Source organism: Pistacia vera, unplaced genomic scaffold, assembly GCF_008641045.1.
Source record: "Pistacia vera cultivar Batoury unplaced genomic scaffold, PisVer_v2 Contig264, whole genome shotgun sequence".
Lineage (NCBI taxonomy): Eukaryota > Viridiplantae > Streptophyta > Magnoliopsida > Sapindales > Anacardiaceae > Pistacia > Pistacia vera.
This window is the reverse complement of record NW_022196073.1, coordinates 197,650-217,966: the sequence shown is the minus strand read 5'-3', so window position 1 is coordinate 217,966 and position 20,317 is coordinate 197,650. Positions and strand designations below refer to the sequence as shown.

Below are 20,317 nucleotides of genomic sequence, written 5' to 3'. Positions count from 1 at the left end.
GTTTGTGTCGTAACGCAATTCCTGCCTGATTCCGGCGGTGGTTGGCAGAATCTGGTACTGATGGTGGGGGGTGTTTTTGCCATTTAAAAACTTTTTATATATGGGGGTGTTTATTAATTAGCAAACCTAGGGGGGGTTTTTTAAAAATTTATAATAAAAACTAAAATATCAAACTTCAAGGGCATTTAGTCTTTTCACTATTAACAAACAGAAACACTAACAGCGATGACGGAAATACCTATTTGTAGTTCAAAACTTTCAAGTACAACTTATCATTATAGCAAATCTTGGGTATGCGCAAGTCGTTTGGCTAAAATTTATAGGTTTAAATAATTGCAGGAAGCATAGTGGAACCCTAAGTATGTAACAGTCGTTTAGAATATGTGTATATAAATTATGAAAGAAGTACATCGGTTGGGATTCCATGACAGTGATTAATCTCTTGGAGAAATAAGACATTAACCAATAGTGAATTAGACATTGATGTTGATTACTAACTAACGTGACATTGAAAAAGAATGAATGTTGTTGATCAGGAAAAGCTTCGTCTTAATCTTCCACAAATATTTTAGTGAAGTCACCTCTCTTAATAAATAAACAGGGGACGATGCTCTCGTCAACAGCGAAATTGAACTAAGATTAGCCCAAACCCCAAAAAGCAATAAAAAATAAAATAAAAAAAAAAAATCTAATTATTATCAATCTAAATCTCCTTGCGATAATTCAAATCCGAGTAGGCAAAAATTATCCAACTGATGATAGAATATGAGAACCGAATCAAACGTGAGGTCTTTGTCTTTTAACTAATCCTCTGAGCAAGTTGTATACACAACTTGCTTTCTAAGTTCTAACACTAGTATGCCAGACAAATCCTTTGTTCCCTTTCACAAAAGGTTCAGAAAGGTCAAGATATAAGGACTTAATAAGGTGATAGAAGTGTTAAATTTACATAAGAGTTTCGTGTTAACATGTAAAAAAATACACGCAAGAATTTTCGTATGAAGACTGAAAAGAAAAATGGCGATTGTTAAATTGATGAGGGATTTGGTGAGTGTATTGGGGAAGGGATAGAACGTCGTGGTAAGGGGGGCTGTAGCTAGATTCCCATAGGGGTAATAAGAGTCAAAGATGGATGACAAGTGGGTGCCACAATTCTGACACTAGCGAGACTTTGGAAAAGGAGCTAGCGAGGCGCAAGTCTCAGCAGCTTTTTTGCTGTGTCTCTTTCTCACACAGTCTCTGTCTCTTTCCCACCCAAACCCATAAAGTGGAAAGAGACTTGTGCCCTCTTCACCTCCACTTGTTCAAGAACCCGGGCTAACCACGCCAACTAGCTTCCATTCTACTACATGGAAAAATCACACCCACTTTACTTTGGGGTCAATGCTTTCTTAGTCTGCAACTCTTCAAGTAGAATTAGTGCATACAAACGAAATTATTAATAATTGAGATAATAATTACTATAAAGTATCGCATTTCTGATCTGCCCATTGTTGCTTAAAAGAAGAACGGGAAGGGCGGTGAATTCTACTCGTCGATTCAGAAAGTGGTACCGAGAGACTCTGTTTCTTTGGAAAAAGCGAGTGTGGTAGTGGTACCACTGAAATATCTTCTCTTATTGACAGTCACGACGATTCGTTTGGCCAACAATGGACTTGCCGTTCAATTTGGCTTCGAGTCAGGATTTGCTTTTTACTAACCACATGGGCTGATTCTTGATACGTGCCTATCCGAAACCAGAACAGAAAGATAGTGAATTCAATGGAAAGGAAAACAGCTTTCGCCAATCACGTTTTGTCGAACCAAATTTGAACAGTTTAAAATTCACGTATCTTAATTAAGATGGGGAAGGGGAACCTTTCAGTTTATTTTATTAAGTCAGAAACAGTTGTTAAATTGCCAGCTCTAAGTTGAATTTTAAAAAAGAAACGCATCGCCGGTTCCCAGAATCAAATAATTCATGCAAGAGTACATGTCCTGCTTGAAGACAAAAAGTCTGCTTAATGAATAAGCCTGCTCACCTCATGGAGTGGGGTAGCACACTCTGTATTTTAGCATTTACACATGAATATGGTATCGTATGATTATAGATTAGATGAGATCATATTTTCATCATACCCACATAAAATATGAGTTCAATTGGAATAGAGTTGGGACAATTTTCAAATGAGTTATGGAACTTATTTTGTATTTGTTAATAAGGATTTATACACTGAACTTTACTAATGAACTGCAATATTCCCGCCATTACGGAGAATAAACTTCAAAGCCAAATTACAAAATTTGAAACTATTTTATATAATTTAAAGACTTAAACTTTGCATCTTCACTAGTTTTACTGCCCAGTAAAGTACCACTGCAGAGTAGGAGCTTGATCAACTGAGAAGAAATTGCAGGAATCCTCTGAATTAAATAAGCTTTGCTCTTCTACTTTCACAAAATAAGGCTGTTGATAGACATTGTCCAGCATTTTTCTGGAGTCGGATAACTGAATCCAATTCAACGATGAATGTGTAGATGAAGAAGAGCCAGTGAATTGTAGAGAAGAAGAAGAAGCTGGAGATATTAGTAGCTGAGGGTTAACATTATCACATAATTCAAGGTTTTTACTCTGTTCTGAAACAGCGGCATCCTCTTTAACAGCATCACTGGTGTCCTCATTTTCTTGGCAAAGCTTAGCTTTTAACTCTCTTAACTGCAAACCAAACACCAAATGTTACAAAATTTTAACCAACAGAAACTTAATTTATTCAACGAAAGTGACATACCGTAGTTGCCAATGATTCGTTTTCTTCTTCAAGATTATTATAATCAATCTTCAGAGAATCATAATTGGCTTTGAGAAGACAATATTCTCTCTCCAATTCCTTAGTTTTCAAACGGGCACGGCGGTTTTGAAACCAGACGGCAATCTGTCGCGGTTGCAGGCCTAATTCCTCAGCTAATTTGGCTTTTTTGTCAGGCTCTAGCTTGTTTTCAACCTCAAAATTCTTCTCCAAGGCCTTAACTTGATCCGAAGTTAATCTTCGTTTCTTTTCTGTAGATTGGCTAGCTTCCTCTCTGTAGTCTTCTTCTTCTAAGCTATCTATCATTGTCTGAAACTCCCTACTGTAAAGTTGCTTGCTCTTGGGACTATTCTTCTCTACAACTAAGTGTATGTTACAGTTGTTAACATCAAATATATAAACAACAGAAGTGAAAGGGTGCTTAATTGTCTTTCACACTATGTAAACAAAAAAACTTTAATTTGATTCTCCATGTGGTTGCTGAGAGAAGGCAAGAAACCAAAAAAAAAAAAAATAAATAAAGAAATTCTTTGTTTTACACCACATAGTAATTCATCTAGCTTATATACGCTGTGAGTTTTTCATTATGTTTTCTTGAAAAAGCACACTCAGAAACCAAATTGAGAGTCTAATTACAGGGTCATATGATGAATTACTGTAGATTTATGATATCAAGGTTGAATATTTATACCTTTAGAACGACAGATGGACATGAAGGCATCCAAAGAATCCGTAGAGCTGAAACGCTTCATAATTCAAAGCAAGACCCTGGGAGACCTTTTGTCGCTCAAGCCTAACAACAAACAAGAAGATGACCAAAATGGAAAGGGTTTCAAAGACTAGGCTGATGAGTTGAGCTTCTCTGCAAAGCTCCAAAGCCTCACCAAATGCCTTTTTATCTCTATAGAGTTTGTGCAATAATAATAATAATATAATCTTGTATGGTTGTTTCAGGATGAGCTCAGGAGCAGTTATATACACGCTCGGCTCAAGCGATGTCAAGTGAAGTGTCAAAAAAGGTCATTTTTTTTTTTTAAATAAGACAATATTTGGAGTTTCGTTTATAATTGGTTAATCTGCAGTGTCCGTACAGTTCAATGAATGCTCTGGAGAGATTTATACGGGTAACCTGTATACCTATCCTTCTTAGTCAGTTTAAAGTTGAATTACTTTCAGGCCCACTTTCATTTAGCATACAACTCATTCTTGCAAAGAAGCTTTAGGATTTAAATAAATTAAAATATTCCTTTTAAGTAAAAAAAATAAAAATAATCTCATAATCTATTAGATAAAGTGATCATAATTGTGGGTTTGATCATGATGAAGGCATGATTGATTGATTGATAAAGTTAAAAACATAGGCCATAGAAAACGTCGAAGTGGCAGAAGCTCACTCACATAAACATTCACTGTGATACTGATGCCTTGCTTTTTGAAATAAAGGGGCTGCTGACTGGAAAGGGAAAACTATTCGAAAGTATTTGAACAACCCCATGTGAGTGTACAATACCCAGTATTGTAAGTTTTTTGGATATCAGTAACACTGTTTTTCTTTTTCTTTTTTCAATCTATGTAAGAAAATATTATTAGATACTTTTAAATTTAATATTATCATCTGAAATGAATAAACAAGGCAAAGAGATGATACCCTCTATATTGAGTATCTCAAAAGACAAGATTTGTATGGAAATAAGTATGAATAAGAAGAAGTTCAACCTGAGAACAAATATCCACAACTTCCATTTGGATTGTAGATGGCCTAATGTTGGCAACTCTCAACAGTGTGCTTCTTTTATCAAGTGTCATACTGAGAAGAGAAGCCGCATAATTAAACATATGACAGATATATACATTGAACTTGTGGGATTTGTTTGAAGAGCCGTGCAGTCATTTACGCTAAAACAATCATCACATAATAATTGAGACATGGATTTGGTTTTCTTGCACAAATAAAATAATTGAAGGCTTTATATGCGATTATAAACGTGCCTTGCTCTGAATTTTCGCGGAAGCAAGAAAAACACTTTGAAAGAGACCTTCTGCTGTTAATTTATTAGGGTGGTTCAATGATATTAAATTAACAGATGGCGATTGGAGGGTAAATTAAAAACACACGAAATCCCACAAAATAATAACAACATATTTATTGATGTCCCAAAGGGAATCTCACTTTAGAAAATATTGATTGGTAAATTTCTTCTGATATGAACTATATATTTCAGACATGTTTTCTATATTTCTTGCTCTTCTTTTTTTTTTTACTTTTATTTTTTGTTTTTCGATAGTCAAGGGACGGCCCCATGACGTCTGAAACTTAATTGTGGCATGTGATCCAAACTATGCTATCTAATCATTTGATTTTTGGCTAAGTTATAGAAGAAGAAAGCTAAAAATTATCACGCACTAAGTTCTTTCAAATGATGAAAAAGTAACGTAAAAAAAATCTACTCAATCTTGAAATTGAGATTGGATAGTGCAAAGTGTTTAATTTGTTTAAAAAGATGAAAATGATGATGAGAAGATGAAAATGATTTCAAGTCATTCCAAGTATTAATAAGGATGGTCATTAAAGTTTATTCCGTCAATTTCAAGAGTATTATGGAATTAGTTTGTGGGATAATACAGTAATAAAATTAAAAAAAAAAAAATAGAAATGGTGATGGCCTTTCACCACCGACCTTTGAATCTTTGATTTGATAGTATATAACGGCCATGCGTGTATTTGAGACTTAAGAGTTACAAACATGTCGGCGGTCAAGCCAACTAATTTGTGAAACAGTGAAGGGCCGGCCAGCCCTCCAATCAAACCACATTTCTCGTAGCCCATAAAGCTGCTCAATTTATTGAATACAGGACGTTGAAGGAGATTTGTGAAATGATTTCTCGTAATCTCATTGATACTGGAATCTTATTAAAAGTAAATAAGAAATAAGATAGGGAGCTTTGTTTAGTTATACGTCCATTTATTTTAACTTAAAAGGAAAGGCAAGTCCATAGTATTAAACCTCCAAATCTGATAAATTGTCAATTATAGTACGATCATCACATGGCTTTAGCTAGAAGCTTATTGTCCAGTTCTCGTAGAAGGGTATTTGCCAAGTTCATGTATGTTTCGAAATTAATTGATAACAAACATACTATCTCGGAACATCAATGACCTTTCATAATTGAACTAGGAAAGTGATGCGTAGTTTGTTCTGTTTCGTTTACTTTTGTTGCTCCTAGGCATTCTAGAAAGAGAGAAAATGGATGGAGTCCCACAGAGATGAAACTGTGGGAAAAGATAAGTGTGCAAAAATAAAGAAGAAGAAAAGTGAAAAAGTAGAATTGAGTAGGTGGAGAACTGAGCTTGTGCGTGTACGTTTTGTAAAGTGGGAGAAAATTGGGACAGTGGGCAACAGAAGCCCCAGAGGGACGGCAGATTACTTTATGCTTTATTTATTTTTATTTTCTAAGGCTTTGGGAGAGGTATACCTAGACTAGGTTTGGGAAGCAGAGGGAATAGAATATTTATTGACTTTTAAGCGCTTCCAATCTAATCAAGGAAAATAATTGTGCAATACGTTGTCAAAAGTTTGGTTACTGTTGGGTGAAGAAAGGGTTTCTTATACCGTAGAAATTCAGATTCACACTGGCTAATTATTTAGACTTTGAGGTTCAAGTTCAACTAGAAAAAAAAGGCTTGTATATCGAAGAATTCATGCTTTTATGGAGATTGTCTATCGGTTTAGCCAGAGATGTTACTTTCCAGAAGGACCAGAACTGATAATGAAATTTGGTGTAAGTCACATAAAGTCATGTTTCTACAATGAAATGTCCCATAGAGCGATTTGACATTTTCTTTTGCGTCTGTCACCAACTGGTGCTACTTCTTCTCCACTTTCTAGAGAAATTCAGTTTCGGTTCTGGGCCTTCTGAATTCGTGTTCAGTTGCTATTGAATGTCTCATTTTTTGTTCCATATAGTGCAAAAGTATTGATATCATTACCAGGTAGCATAACTGAGCAAAAAGCAAGAAGAGGATCAAAGCTTTAAGTCTAAGTGGAATGGGTAATAAAATTGCCATCGCTTGACTTATTCGTTATTGCATTGAAAACGAATTTTTTTGTGTGTGATTAGCGAGAGAAAGGGGGAGATTAGCAAAAATGAGGCCCACCTCTCCATACTTTGTGTGTCTCAGAACAAGATTCAAAAGATTTTGAATTTCATCACTTGATGGATCGGAGCATCTTTTTACTCCCTTAATGTTATATAATTGTAAAAAAAAAAAAAAAAAAAAAGAGGCGAATCATAAAGATATAAAAATAATACAGAAAACTTTATGTTAATAATGCATAAGGATATGTGAAAGCAAGATTTTCCTGCAATTGTACAACCAATCAATGAAGGAAAAGTGGGAAACAAAAAGGAGAGGAGATTTTTCAATGGATTTAATTCCTAATTATGGCAGCATATTGACTACAAAACTTATGCTGCAGTGTTGTCACCTGTAAATTAGATTACCTTTAATGATAAATTCTTTGAAGCCGGGTGTGTAAGGTTCTCTTAAATAAATCCTTGTGTAAATATTTGTAATCTAATCCTGGGATGAAGGGAATGGAGCACAGCAGGAAGAGATATCAATTCCAGCAACCTCCATGGCGTTGCAGACCCATTCAGGGACATCACCTTTAGGAAACTACAAGACAAAAAATACGTCACAAGGTTCAACAGCTTTGTAGTTTAAGTTAATATCAACCATATGACAACTCAATAATTTGTCTTTCTATGCTAGGTGAGAATCAAACCTAAGATCTATCACTGACCCAACCCCACCACACCATTTTAACATTCAATCCAAAAACCAGAGCCACAGCTTCCGCAATTAAATATGTTTGTTCACTGAGCAGTATAAACATATCAAGTTACAGGAAAAGGTAAGGAATGATTGGAGAAAAAATATGCAGTTTCACAAACTCCAGCTAGTGGGCATTGGCATTATATATTGCTCCAGTAGAAGACATGAATTACACGATTCAGTTATCAGAAAAGAAGAATATAGTATGCAACTTAACATGAAATTATTAAATTTACCATTTTCTGCAGAAAATCGCACACGAACCTGCAAATGAAACGGGAAAAGCAATTAAATAGTTGCTATGGTAGAAGTCAGGAATTGTATATGACATACTGAAAAAACCTCAGGGGTGGAAAGGGGAAACTCTAAACAAAGCTGTATGCAAACTTACTCTGGAAACCTTCCCTCAATTATTGATGAGTGTAGATTTCTGCTAAACTGCACTTGTAAGAGAATTCATTTTTTAATTGTATGCGATTGAAATGGTTACGAGAATAATTCATATGGATCTTACTGTTTGTACCTGCATCATGTAATACAAATTGTGATATGACAAAAGCTGAGATCCCATAGCATCCTTTGTAACAAGACAATGAATGTAAGCCCTTGTATAGTTCTTGCAAACCTAAAATGGTAGAGATCGAGTGAGGCATAGATTGACCTTAGCAGCAATCATATATTAATATCTAAAACAAATTAATATCAAGTTATGAGCATACCATACAAGCGCACGTAGGATCAATGGGCCGAGTGTCATATTCCAAGTATTAATAAGGATGTTCACTAAAGTTTATTAGGTCGATATCAAGAGTCTTTACGAAATTAGTTTGTGGGATACCACAGTAATAAAATTTAAAAAAAAAAAAATAGAAATGGTGATGGCCTTTCACCACCGACCTTTGAATCTTTGATTTGATAGTATATAACGGCCATGCGTGTATTTGGAGTTTGAGACTTACGAGTTACAAACATGTCGGCGGTCAAGCCAACTAAATTGTGAAACAGTGAAGGGCCGGCCAGCCCTCCAATCAAACCACATTTCTCGTAGCCCATAAAGCTGCTCAATTTATTGAATACACGACGTTTAAGGAGATTTGTGAAATGATTTCTCGTAATCTCATTGATACTGGAATCTTATTACAAGTAAATAAGAAATAAGATAGGGGGCTTTGTTTAGTTATACGTCCATTTATTTTAACTTAAAAGGAAAGGCAAGTCCATAGTATTGAACATCCAAATCTGATAAATTGTCAATTATAGTACGATCATCACATGGCTTTAGCTAGAAGCTTATTGTCCAGTTCTCGTAGAAGGGTATTTGCCAAGTTCATGTATGTTTCGAAATTAATTGATAACAAACATACTATCTCGGAACATCAATGACCTTTCATAATTGAACTAGGAAAGTGATGCGTAGTTTGTTCTGTTTCGTTTACTTTTGTTGCTCCTAGGCATTCTAGAAAGAGAGAAAATGGATGGAGTCCCACAGAGATGAAACTGTAGGAAAAGATAAGTGTGCAAAAATAAAGAAGAAGAAAAGTGAAAAAGTAGAATTGAGTAGGTGGGGAACGGAGCTTGTGCGTGTACGTTTTGTAAAGTGGGAGAAAATTGGGACAGTGGGCAACAGAACCCCCAGAGGGACGGCAGATTACTTTATGCTTTATTTATTTTTATTTTCTAAGGCTTTGGGAGAGGTATACCTAGACTAGGTTTGGGCAGCAGAGGGAATAGAATATTTATTGACTTTTAAGGGCTTCCAATCTAATCAAGGAAAATAATTCTGCAATAAGTTTTCAAAAGTTTGGTTACTGTTGGGTGAAAAAAGGGTTTCTTATACCGTAGAAATTCAGATTCACACTGGCTAACTACTTAGACTTTGAGGTCCAACCAGAACAAAAAAAAAAAAAAAAAAAAAAGAGAAAAAAGGCTTGTATATTGAAGAATTCATGCTTTTATGGAGATTGTATATCGGTTTAGCCAGAGATGTTACTTTCCAGAAGGACCAGAACTGATAATGAAATTTGGTGTAAGTCACATAAAGTCATGTTTCTACAATGAAATGTCCCATAGAGCGATTTGACATTTTCTTTTGCGTCTGTCACCAACTGGTGCTACTTCTTCTCCACTTTCTAGAGAAATTCAGTTTCGGTTCTGGGCCTTCTGAATTCGTGTTCAGTTGCTATTGAATGTCTCATTTTTTGTTCCATATAGTGCAAAAGTATTGATATCATTACCAGGTAGCATAACTGAGCAAAAAGCAAGAAGAGGATCAAAGCTTTAAGTCTAAGTGGAATGGGTAATAAAATTGCCATCGCTTGACTTATTCGTTATTGCATTGAAAACGAATTTTTTTGTGTGTGATTAGCGAGAGAAAGGGGGAGATTAGCAAAAATGAGGCCCACCTCTCCATACTTTGTGTGTCTCAGAACAAGATTCAAAAGATTTTGAATTTCATCACTTGATGGATCGGAGCATCTTTTTACTCCCTTAATGTTATATAATTGTAAAAAAAAAAAAAAAAAAAAAGAGGCGAATCATAAAGATATAAAAATAATACAGAAAACTTTATGTTAATAATGCATAAGGATATGTGAAAGCAAGATTTTCTTGCAATTGTACAACCAATCAGTGAAGGAAAAGTGGGAAACAAAAAGGAGAGGAGATTTTTCAGTGGATTTAATTCCTAATTATGGCAGCATATTGACTACAAAACTTATGCTGCAGTGTTGTCACCTGTAAATTAGATTACCTTTAATGATAAATTCTTTGAGGCCGGGTGTGTAAAGTTCTCTTAAATAAATCCTTGTGTAAATATTTGTAATCTAATCCTGGGATGAAGGGAATGGAGCACAGCAGGAAGAGATATCAATTCCAGCAACCTCCATGGCGTTGCAGACCCATTCAGGGACATCACCTTTAGGAAACTACAAGACAAAAAATACGTCACAAGGTTCAACAGCTTTGTAGTTTAAGTTAATATCAACCATGTGACAACTCAATAATTTGTCTTTCAATGCTAGGTGAGAATCAAACCTAAGACCTATCACTGACCCAACCCCACCACACCATTTTAACATTATCAAGTTACAGGAAAAGGTAAGGAGTGATTGGAGAAAAAAAATGCAGTTTCACAAACTCCAGCTAGTGGGCATTGGCATTATATATTGCTCCAGTAGAAGACATGAATTACACGATTCAGTTATCAGAAAAGAAGAATATAGTATGCAACTTAACATGAAATTATTAAATTTACCATTTTCTGCAGAAAATCGCACACGAACCTGCAAATGAAACGGGAAAAGCAATTAAATAGTTGCTATGGTAGAAGTCAGGAATTGTATATGGCATACTGAAAAAACCTCAGGGGTGGAAAGGGGAAACTCTAAACAAAGCTGTATGCAAACTTACTCTGGAAACCTTCCCTCAATTATTGAAGAGTGTAGATTTCTGCTAAACTGCACTTGTAAGAGAATTAATTTTTTAATTGTATGCGATTGAAATGGTTACGAGAATGATTCATATGGATCTTACTGTTTGTACCTGCATCATGTAATACAAATTGTGATATGACAAAAGCTGAGATCCCATAGCATCCTTTGTAACAAGACAATGAATGTAAGCCCTTGTATAGTTCTTGCAAACCTAAAATGGTAGAGATCGAGTGAGGCATAGATTGACCTTAGCAGCAATCATATATTAATATCTAAAACAAATTAATATCAAGTTATGAGCATACCATACAAGCGCACGTAGGATCAATGGGCCGAGTGTCATCAGCCATTGCTTTGTGTTTGAGTTTTAGAACTCCCTGTGCGTTAAATTAAGTACTTAACATTAGAGTTTCAAAATAAGGGAATTGTAACACACCAGACTTTCAAAATTGGATTATTTGTCAATTTAAAAATGAGATCTAATGTAAGTTGGTGAGTATAAAAACCCAGATTAATACTGCTGAGTGAAAAGCTACTAGATCCATCAAATAGTACATGATTTGCAGTACTGTTGAAAATATTAAGAAGTAACCAGTTCCACTGTAGCCGTGTCTTCAAGCAATACAAAATGGACATGATTGCGGGAAAATACCATTTGTATATATATTCAAAGTACACAAAATAGTCCTCAGGATTCAATGTCCCCCACTGTAAAGGAAGGCCAGTTAACATATTTTAACTAAATATCAAAGATGAATCCCTCACCTCAGGTACCAGAGCAGTGCCAAAACGAGCAGTGCGTGTTGGATAGACACAGTCGTACATGTCAGCACCCAAAGCACTGCAAACTACAATATCCAGTGGATACCCAACTCCCTGAAATATCACATGTAAAAGTACCCATTATATAGGTAAATCAAGTGATATTTATTAGAGTCCCAGATAGTTTGAATGAAGTAAGGATAAAATGACAAACTGTCATTTGTACCATAACATATCTTGGTTTATCCTCAGGCAATGCAGCAGTACATTGGGCGACAACACGCCAAAAGGAATCCTTATCTTCACCGCCTGCAAGACCACCAATAGCATAGCTGTCACAGAAGTAAGACTGGTCAATCAACTCCTTGATCAAAGAAACACAATGCTACAATGTCAAGCCAACGCCAAAAATGAAGTAAGGAATATATCTTAAGACCACTGTAAAATGAATTTTGAACTGGAAACTGAGAACTTAATTGACCGTTAGCCTGAAAGTAAACAAAGAATGATTATCGAAAAGCAAAAGGGGAAAGCTTTAAGTCGCTAATTTCAATATTGTGCACAATTGCAAATTATCTTACATCCTAAAAGGTTGTATACTGTTTAACCCTATCACACTGCACAAGGGAGAGCATAAAATAATTTGAAGAAGTATTCCATGGAGATGTTTATTTTTCTTGTCTTAAAATGAGCAAAGAAAAGTCCATAGTTGATTACTTCTGGCCTTGGACCTGAACACTATTCATAGAAGGAAAGTACACATACCCAGGTAAATTCCGATCCACCAAGCCTCTAACACATATATCCCTGATTACAAAAAGTTGTGACAACAAACAAGTATTAGTACAGGAAGTGCCTACTAATAAAGGAAAGAAGTATGCATTGCCCAGTAAATTAACAGCAGCAAGATAACAATTAGTGAGACTCACCTTAGCACAGGATCTAAACCACCTTGTACAATACCAAATAAGTTCTGTTCATGTGGTCTCTTGTGAGCTGTCCACATGTCAATCCAGCAAAAAGTTTAAGCAACTCCATCAAAACATAAATAGTGAGGTATGATTGCAGATAGAAAGAGAGGAAAACTGGAAATTTCAATTCGCTACACTAACCAACTTATTCAACATGGTATATGCATATGTAAGAAACATAGTTGGTTAATAAATGAAAAGTAGAAGGAATCAATTGAATGGATAAAAGACAGAGCATGAATGTTATCAATAAATGACATCAAGCATTAGTATGAATTCCATATACTAGTCAACTAACTCAACCCAGTACAGAAAGCCTAAGCTCCTAAGACTAAGAACGATTATAGACCAAAAAGACTGGACCAGTTATAAGTGGTGCAACAGGAACACTGCACCACTAAAACTTGGATCAACTACAATTCTTGTAAGTTTATGATAGGACTGCTGTGCATAAGGTGTACTCACTTAAGGGACATAATAGACATTGAGGATTGTTTGTTAAGGGGTTATAGTCCACGTGGCTGTATGCGTGATATGGGTGTGAGAATTGTGTGAGTGAGGGGTAGTTATGGGAAAAACTTAGTATATATTGTTGAGATTTAACGAGAGAGTTAAGCATTCTTTTAAGAGTAAACAATGGAGGTCCCTAGCTCCTCAAAATGCTAGGACTATCCGGCTACTGCTCTTATTTCATTTTCTTTCAATTGTGATTCCCAGATTGTTTGATTAATATACAGATTGAGGATTATTCAGAATTGTTTGTTTCAGCTTCTGTTCTTGTATTTTGGCTGTGTGTTGAATTGATTTGCAGGTTGTTCTATCAGTTTATAACTTCTTTGTTTGCATTTTTTGATCTATTTTTGCAATAAACATGAGTGACATTAAATATATACAAATCACCTGCTATACATCTGTCAATCCAGCGAAGGGTGCGATACATGGCCTCCTCAATTCGTGGACCAGTAATGGTAGTTTTTACTACATCATCAAGAGCCATAATTATATCTGCTCCAATTCTGTTCTGCAGGATCATAAGGAGAAGAGAAGACACATGCAATGAACACTTAAGAAGAAAAAAAGTTGAGTGCATGTAAACTTTTGTAATATTTATCCCATGAGAATAACAGTTGCACCTTATTTCAAATTTCACTTGATGCCATACAGCAAAGGATTGGAAGAAAAAGCTACTTTAGAAAAACAGAAGAGAGCATAGACAGCTTTATTCAAAGAAGGCTTATTGTGCAAGAACCATTGTTCCACAGAGAGGGCAAATTGTATATATAAGAACAAAAATCAATGACAAGCAACAAATTAAGGCATCTTCAAAATGGTCGAACTTGATACATCTATACTTTTTTTCTTTTTAACAAGCAAAATGATGTTTAATTAATGGATGATAACAAAATACTCCAAGTTAAGAAATTAGATCTCAAGGAGTGCCTATATTGGTGGTATCAAAATGGAGTACTCCATTGTAAATGATAAGATCTTGCAAGACCATATATTAGTGATTATAAACTATACTAAAATTAATATGATGGAGTACTCCATTTTGATACCACCAATATATATAAAAAAGTTGCAAAACCATTGGCTTTCTGTCAACCGGTGACAAAACAGTATAGTTGAATTTCAGATAACAAGAGATGCACAATAGAAAAATTTCAGATTTACATTAAAAAAGTTGCAAAACAAGCAAAACCACATAAAACAGATGTACCTACTTGAATTTGAATTGATTCCTCAGGTGTTAAGAGCATTGGCTTTCCGTCAACCGGCGACTGAATTAAGAAAGAAAGTATCAATTTAAAACATGAATTAGCAACATAATCCAATCCTTCGAAAAGCTTGGAGCAGAATAAATTAAAGAGGAAAAGCATCAATAAAGAAACTAGCAAAGTAATTGAGCGTTCGCATGAAAGTATACTGTACTACATTGGACAGAAACCTAATCAACTAAAAAATGAAATGCATGTTATAAAAGGAAACAAGTTGAATCTACATGATAATTTTAAATCTATGCGGAAGATGTTCTCATCTGTAAGAACAAAAAGAAGAGAGATCAACAGAAAACTATCGTGGATTACCTATACATATGCATCTAAATCAAGCTTATCGTTCCAGTTTTCTTCAAGATGCCCCATAGCAAAAAATTAGTAATTAAATCGAAACAATGCTAACTCTCATAGATAATCCATTAGAGTCTGCTAATCACATTTCATAAACTTTTTGAATCACTCCTTAAACCAAAAATGAACAATTACCTGAAACGTTACACCCTTTTCAGTGATGTCAGCTAAATGCAGAAGAGAAACCTGAAATATAAGCAATAAAGTGTTAACCACAAGTATCATTAAACCTGAATATTTTCTGCAGCACAAAGATTTACAAGAAGTGCAACCTAATGGCATTAAGAGATTCATTAGGATCATGATTATCTCTATTGAGAACATCTTTATGTAAACTTATAAAACATAATGTTGTTAGGAATATTATTTGAGAATACCTAAAGACTATGAAAATGAAAAGCTAGATACTCATCATTTGGAGAAAAAAGAGATAATGACAGGATGTATGACATATAAATTAGGCGAAAAAACATAGTTTGCATACAATTGGTATGCAGACAATAAATATAGTAGACTATGGGAATTGCAAAGCAGAAACTTATAAACCTAATAAGTAGTGAAGTATAAACCTAGAGTGAGGGTGAATGAATACCAACCTTACTGACTCACTCTACGATAAAAGACCATGCATGTCAAGGTATATAAATATATTAAATACAAGCAACTTCACCCTCAAGCAGAAATCAGGATAAACAACAAGCATACAATTAATTAAAGAATGATATAACAGTATTAAAATATTAAGATAACCATCTGAAAGCCACCAGAATCAGTAAGCAGTGCTCTAGGCCAATTCATAAATTTGTGAAGACCACCCAATTCATCAATAAGCTCAGAGGTAGGACGAAGTGCCAAATGATATGTATTCCCAAGAATTATTTGACAGCCAATCTCCTCAAGCTGATTAGTTGTCAAACCCTTTATTGTCCCTGTGACCAGGAAGACCAAATGATTGAAGATACATATGATGTTATAAGTCTGTGTTCTTTGTGCATACTTTCTTACAATATGTAAATGAAAGCCAATTTAAATGACAGAAATGAGAAAGATTTACTCTAAAACATTTATTTTCATAGAAATGTATTTTCCATTTTAAGATACATATCCTCTCTTCTTTAGACTAAACTAAAATAATGAACGATAAAGTTCCAAGAACAATATTCTCGAGTAATAGATGACATATGCTGACTTAATAAATGATAAATGAAACTCTAACCTTGTGTTCCCACAGGCATAAACAGAGGTGTTTGGCAAACAAAATGAGGGAGAGTCAATTGAGCTGCACGGGCACGATTAAACCTTCCCAGAACCTAAAACGAAAAAGTCAAAAAAATTCCAAAAATCAGCAACAAAATACAAACAATTAACCACAACAAAACAATCGGCCTCAGTTCAAATTGTGAGCAATGAAGGTTATTACAAAAAATAAAGAGAAGGAAAACATTTTCTCACCATAAAATAAATTATTATTTCCTCCCAAATATCATCATCAACAAATGCTCATGGCTTAATTACATTATCTATCCAGAAAAATAGAAAACAAACTTTGATGATATTACATTAATTTTTGACAATCTAATATCTTCCTAGAGTTTTGTCACATGACCATGCTAACATTCACAAAAAGCACGAGAGTGAAATTAAAATCATATAATGCTAGAAATGACGTAGAGCAACCAAGAACAAACTTCCATTCGGATAATGCATATATCTTGGCTTCCTCTCATTATTCCCATAACCAAATAAATTGTCAACAATGCCATAATCCACAACAAACGTTCTTAATATTGAACTACTTGTTGTTTGTATATGCGTGTCATCTAAGTAAAAAAAAAAAAAAAGGAAACAGCAAAAAATTCACGCTCTACCTCAAAACTAAGAGCCATTACAAAGTTCTGTTTCCACAGTCTATGCGTAAATCCTGTCAATAAAGATGAAAGCGCACTAAGTTACGATGTCAGAGATTAATAACCAAACCAAAAAAATAAAATATAAAATAAAAAGAATACAGATAGAGGATTGATATAGAACATACAGAAAAGCAGAGAAAGGACTGTACTTAGGATACCGGAGGGAAGAAGAAGCCGCAAACAGGAAAAGAATATGGAGACACCAAGTCTTGGTCTCCTTTGGAGGCTGTGTAGTGTGTTGTGTTACTTGTGTAGCTCTGGGCGCCGGCACGCGGTCCGTTTGTTCTTTCCTGTCCGCGCTTTCGAACCTGCAAACTTAACTTGGGCTTCTTACATATGAATCAAGCCCACTCTGTTGCTTCCACTGAAGTAAATTGGGCTTTTACATATGGGTCAAGCCCACTCTGGTGCTTCCGCTAAAGTATACCTTAACCCGACTTGTCGGTTGTTACTTGATAGTACTTGTTACTGACAGAGGTTCAGAGAATATACATCTATGATATATTTAGGAGCGTTTGGTTTCGGATACCCTGTATTTTTTTAAGGAATCAAAATCGATGGTTTTTTAAAATTTGAAATCGGAATCGGAGCCGACAGTTCCGGTTCCTAGGCACCCAAAACCAGAACCTATAACAATGGTTTCGGTTTCGATTCTGGGTACCTTGTAAAATTTGTGACCCCCTAAAAGTTTTTAAAATTGCAAAAAAAAACCCTTAAAAACTTATAAATAACCCCCCACCTGGAACTTATTAACAAAAATAAAATTATAAATTATAAATTAAAAACTAAAAACTCCATTACTTTGTAAAGATAGATTATCAGAAGTCAAACCAACTTATTTTAAATGTTATGAAATATAAATATAAATGTATTCACATCACTTTTTCTACAAAAGTTTTTATTAACCCCCATTCTTTTTAATTTTATTTTATATTAGTCTCGGTTCCCGGTTTCGGTTTCAATTCCTAATTATAGAAACCGGAATCGAAACCACACAGCAACGATTCCAAAAATTTGGAATCGGAATCTACCCGTTGATGACCGGTTCCGGGTAGGAACCGAAACCAAACCTCGAGTACTCGTCGATTTCGGTTTCAATTAGTTATTTTGAACACCCCTAGGTATATTGAAACTAAGAGATTACATATGGTAATTAAGACAGTAATTAATTTTATTTCTAAATTATGACAAAAGAATTGTCATAGAGAAATAAAAAAAAAAAAAAAGTAAAATTGGTGGATCTGGGTCATCTAAGTGACGGGTTTGGTAACTCTTATGGGTCTAACTACTACGAGAACAATGAAGTCAATAATGAAATGGTCAGGCCTGTAGGCTGTAAGGATGAAATAATACATATAAATATAACAGTCATGCATGCAATTCACCATTTATAGTTCTTCATTTACTAGATCTTGTAGCTGATTTAAACCCTAACCACTGTACCGATATCAGGCTTCTCGATCTACTCTTTTGCTCCTTCGGGTTTGATCCACTCCATTATTATGTCATCTAATTTTTGGTAAAATTTATTTTGTTAGAATCCTCTCTTTCTCAATTCTATAGAAATTGTCGAATTAGTGCTTTTTTTAATCTTAAATTTTGACCTAAACGTTGAAACGCTCGTAGTTACTGTTTTGAGTTGTCTCGAAAACAGCAACTTATTAGTTACAATGGTTAGTGATCTATGCGCAGGGAGTGGATCAACTGATTGGTGAAAATGCAGCGCATTCCAAATACAATTGAGGAACAGTTGATTTTGAAAGCTATCAATGAAGAATGTCCGTGGGAGAATCTCCCAAAAAGACTTCAAGCCACTCTTACTTCTAAAGAAGAGTGGCACAGAAGGTTAGAAAGTGGCTTTTACTTATTAGCTTGTTTCATTTCATTAGCATAGTACTTGATCTTAGAAAGTCAAATTGAGTTTTTTAATGCATGTTTCATTGTTAAGTCAGCTCCGGATAGCTGAAACAATTTTAAAACTCTTTTGATTAAGCTTTATTTACCGTTGATATTGCTGCTTTCCTACTTTTTTTAACATCATGTAGGATCATTGAACATTGCATTAAGAAGAGACTCCAGTGGAATAAGTGTTTTGCTCGCAAAGTATGCAAAGAAGGTGAATATTATGAAGACATGATACGTTACTTAGACCATCTCCAACCCATTGCACCAATTTGGTGCAAAATTATACCAAATTGGTGCAAAATTTGGTGTAAAACACTATTCCATCTCCAACCCACAACACCAAATATTGCACCAAAAAGAATATTCTTTAGAATATTCTTTTTTTTCTTTTATTGTAATAATCAACAATTAATCTATTTCACTCATTATTTTTGTATATATTAATTAAATATTGGGAATGATATTTTTATTAAATAATAATTATTTTGAAAATTATACTAATTTAATAGAATTAACATTTATTAATCAATAAACTTACTTTAATATAGAAAACATTACATCTAATATAAATGATACAAAAAAAAAAAAAAACTAATTGTTATTTAGTTTATGTTGTATTTTATTAATTTTAGTGTTTTTAAATTGTGTTAATTTTTATTTTTATTTTTGTAGTTTATATTTGCATTGAATAAAGTTCTATTTTTAATTTGTCATCATTTTTTAAATTATATCATTATATAATAATATCAAATTAATTAAATACAAATACTCAAATTTGTATGATTTTGATGTAAAATTTAATACCAAATTAACTTAACAAAATAAAAAAAAAAACAAAAAATCAAAATTAAAAAAAAAATATATTTTTTTATTATCGACAGTGCTGCCCCATTTTGGCGCAGTGCTACAGTGCCGCGCCAAATTTGGCGCGGCACTGTAGCACTGCGCCAAAATGGCGCGTGTTTGGTGTGGGTTGGATTATCAACCCACGCCAAATTGGTGTTTTTTTTGCGCCAATTTGGCGTGGGTTGGAGATGCTCTTACGAAAAAATCTGGCGGTGCGTGTAATGCAAAAATTGAGTGGGCGGTCCATTCTCAAAATCTCAAAGTTTTATAGGGCTAAAATTAATAATATAAATATAAATTAAAATCCGAAATTTTAAAAAAATTGAGTGGGCGTCATTCATTAGATGCGCCCATCCCCATCCCCATCCCCTTCCCCTTCCCTTCCCCTGTAACGAGGGCTCCGTCTCACTCTCACTCTCACCCTCACCCTCACCCTCCTTATCTAAATCGTAGATATTTCTCCATCCACACTTGTAGAAAATGACCTCCTAACCCTACACACTACTTATCTCATGTCGTCATTAGACCCTTTGTAGAAATTGCATGTGTAAAATATGTTGTTAATCAAAAGGAGATACAGAAATTGTTTGGGATTGAGTCGTTGGCCTGATGTATTGTTATGCCTTACCCTTGAGATAAAACCAAGGCACTTTAGTATATTTCCAAATGTGATTGCTGAACCTGCCTGACAAAATTACAGGATTCTTATATTAATCCAGATATTTCAGCGCGAGAATCTA

The 20,317-nt window shown here is 34.6% G+C and overlaps 3 protein-coding genes across 5 annotated transcripts; all 3 read right to left on the bottom strand.

Moving 5' to 3' along the window:
* Positions 1–2,159: 2,159 nt before the first annotated feature.
* Positions 2,160–3,712, bottom strand: LOC116132972 (homeobox-leucine zipper protein ATHB-6-like). 2 transcript variants are annotated; one of them, XM_031418644.1, is made up of 3 exons: positions 3,478–3,712; positions 2,769–3,148; positions 2,160–2,695 (listed from the first exon to the last, which is right to left on the bottom strand). In XM_031418644.1, the coding sequence occupies exons 1-3, from the start codon at positions 3,536–3,538 to the stop codon at positions 2,336–2,338; spliced, it is 801 nt and encodes a 266-aa protein (XP_031274504.1). In that variant the 5' UTR covers positions 3,539–3,712; the 3' UTR covers positions 2,160–2,335. The 2 variants fall into 2 exon arrangements, with proteins under 2 accessions (XP_031274504.1, XP_031274505.1); XM_031418645.1 differs by having other exon boundaries at positions 2,769–3,142.
* A 3,541-nt stretch (positions 3,713–7,253) lies between these two features.
* Positions 7,254–8,374, bottom strand: LOC116132953 (queuine tRNA-ribosyltransferase catalytic subunit 1-like). Its single transcript, XM_031418621.1, has 5 exons — positions 8,343–8,374; positions 8,147–8,248; positions 8,015–8,061; positions 7,860–7,887; positions 7,254–7,464 (listed from the first exon to the last, which is right to left on the bottom strand). Exons 1-5 carry the CDS (start codon positions 8,343–8,345, stop codon positions 7,363–7,365), a joined length of 282 nt encoding a protein of 93 aa, XP_031274481.1. The 5' UTR covers positions 8,346–8,374; the 3' UTR covers positions 7,254–7,362.
* A 1,792-nt stretch (positions 8,375–10,166) lies between these two features.
* LOC116132986 (queuine tRNA-ribosyltransferase catalytic subunit 1-like) lies at positions 10,167–17,086 on the bottom strand. Of its 2 annotated transcripts, none has more exons than XM_031418667.1 (16): positions 16,976–17,086; positions 16,785–16,837; positions 16,133–16,226; positions 15,667–15,845; positions 15,052–15,102; positions 14,512–14,568; positions 13,688–13,808; positions 12,746–12,812; positions 12,582–12,623; positions 12,043–12,148; positions 11,820–11,930; positions 11,360–11,431; positions 11,164–11,265; positions 11,032–11,078; positions 10,877–10,904; positions 10,167–10,547 (listed from the first exon to the last, which is right to left on the bottom strand). In XM_031418667.1, exons 2-16 carry the CDS (start codon positions 16,800–16,802, stop codon positions 10,446–10,448), a joined length of 1,197 nt encoding a protein of 398 aa, XP_031274527.1. In that variant the 5' UTR covers positions 16,803–16,837; positions 16,976–17,086; the 3' UTR covers positions 10,167–10,445. The 2 variants fall into 2 exon arrangements, with proteins under 2 accessions (XP_031274527.1, XP_031274526.1); XM_031418666.1 differs by having other exon boundaries at positions 16,952–17,072.
* Positions 17,087–20,317: the final 3,231 nt, after the last annotated feature.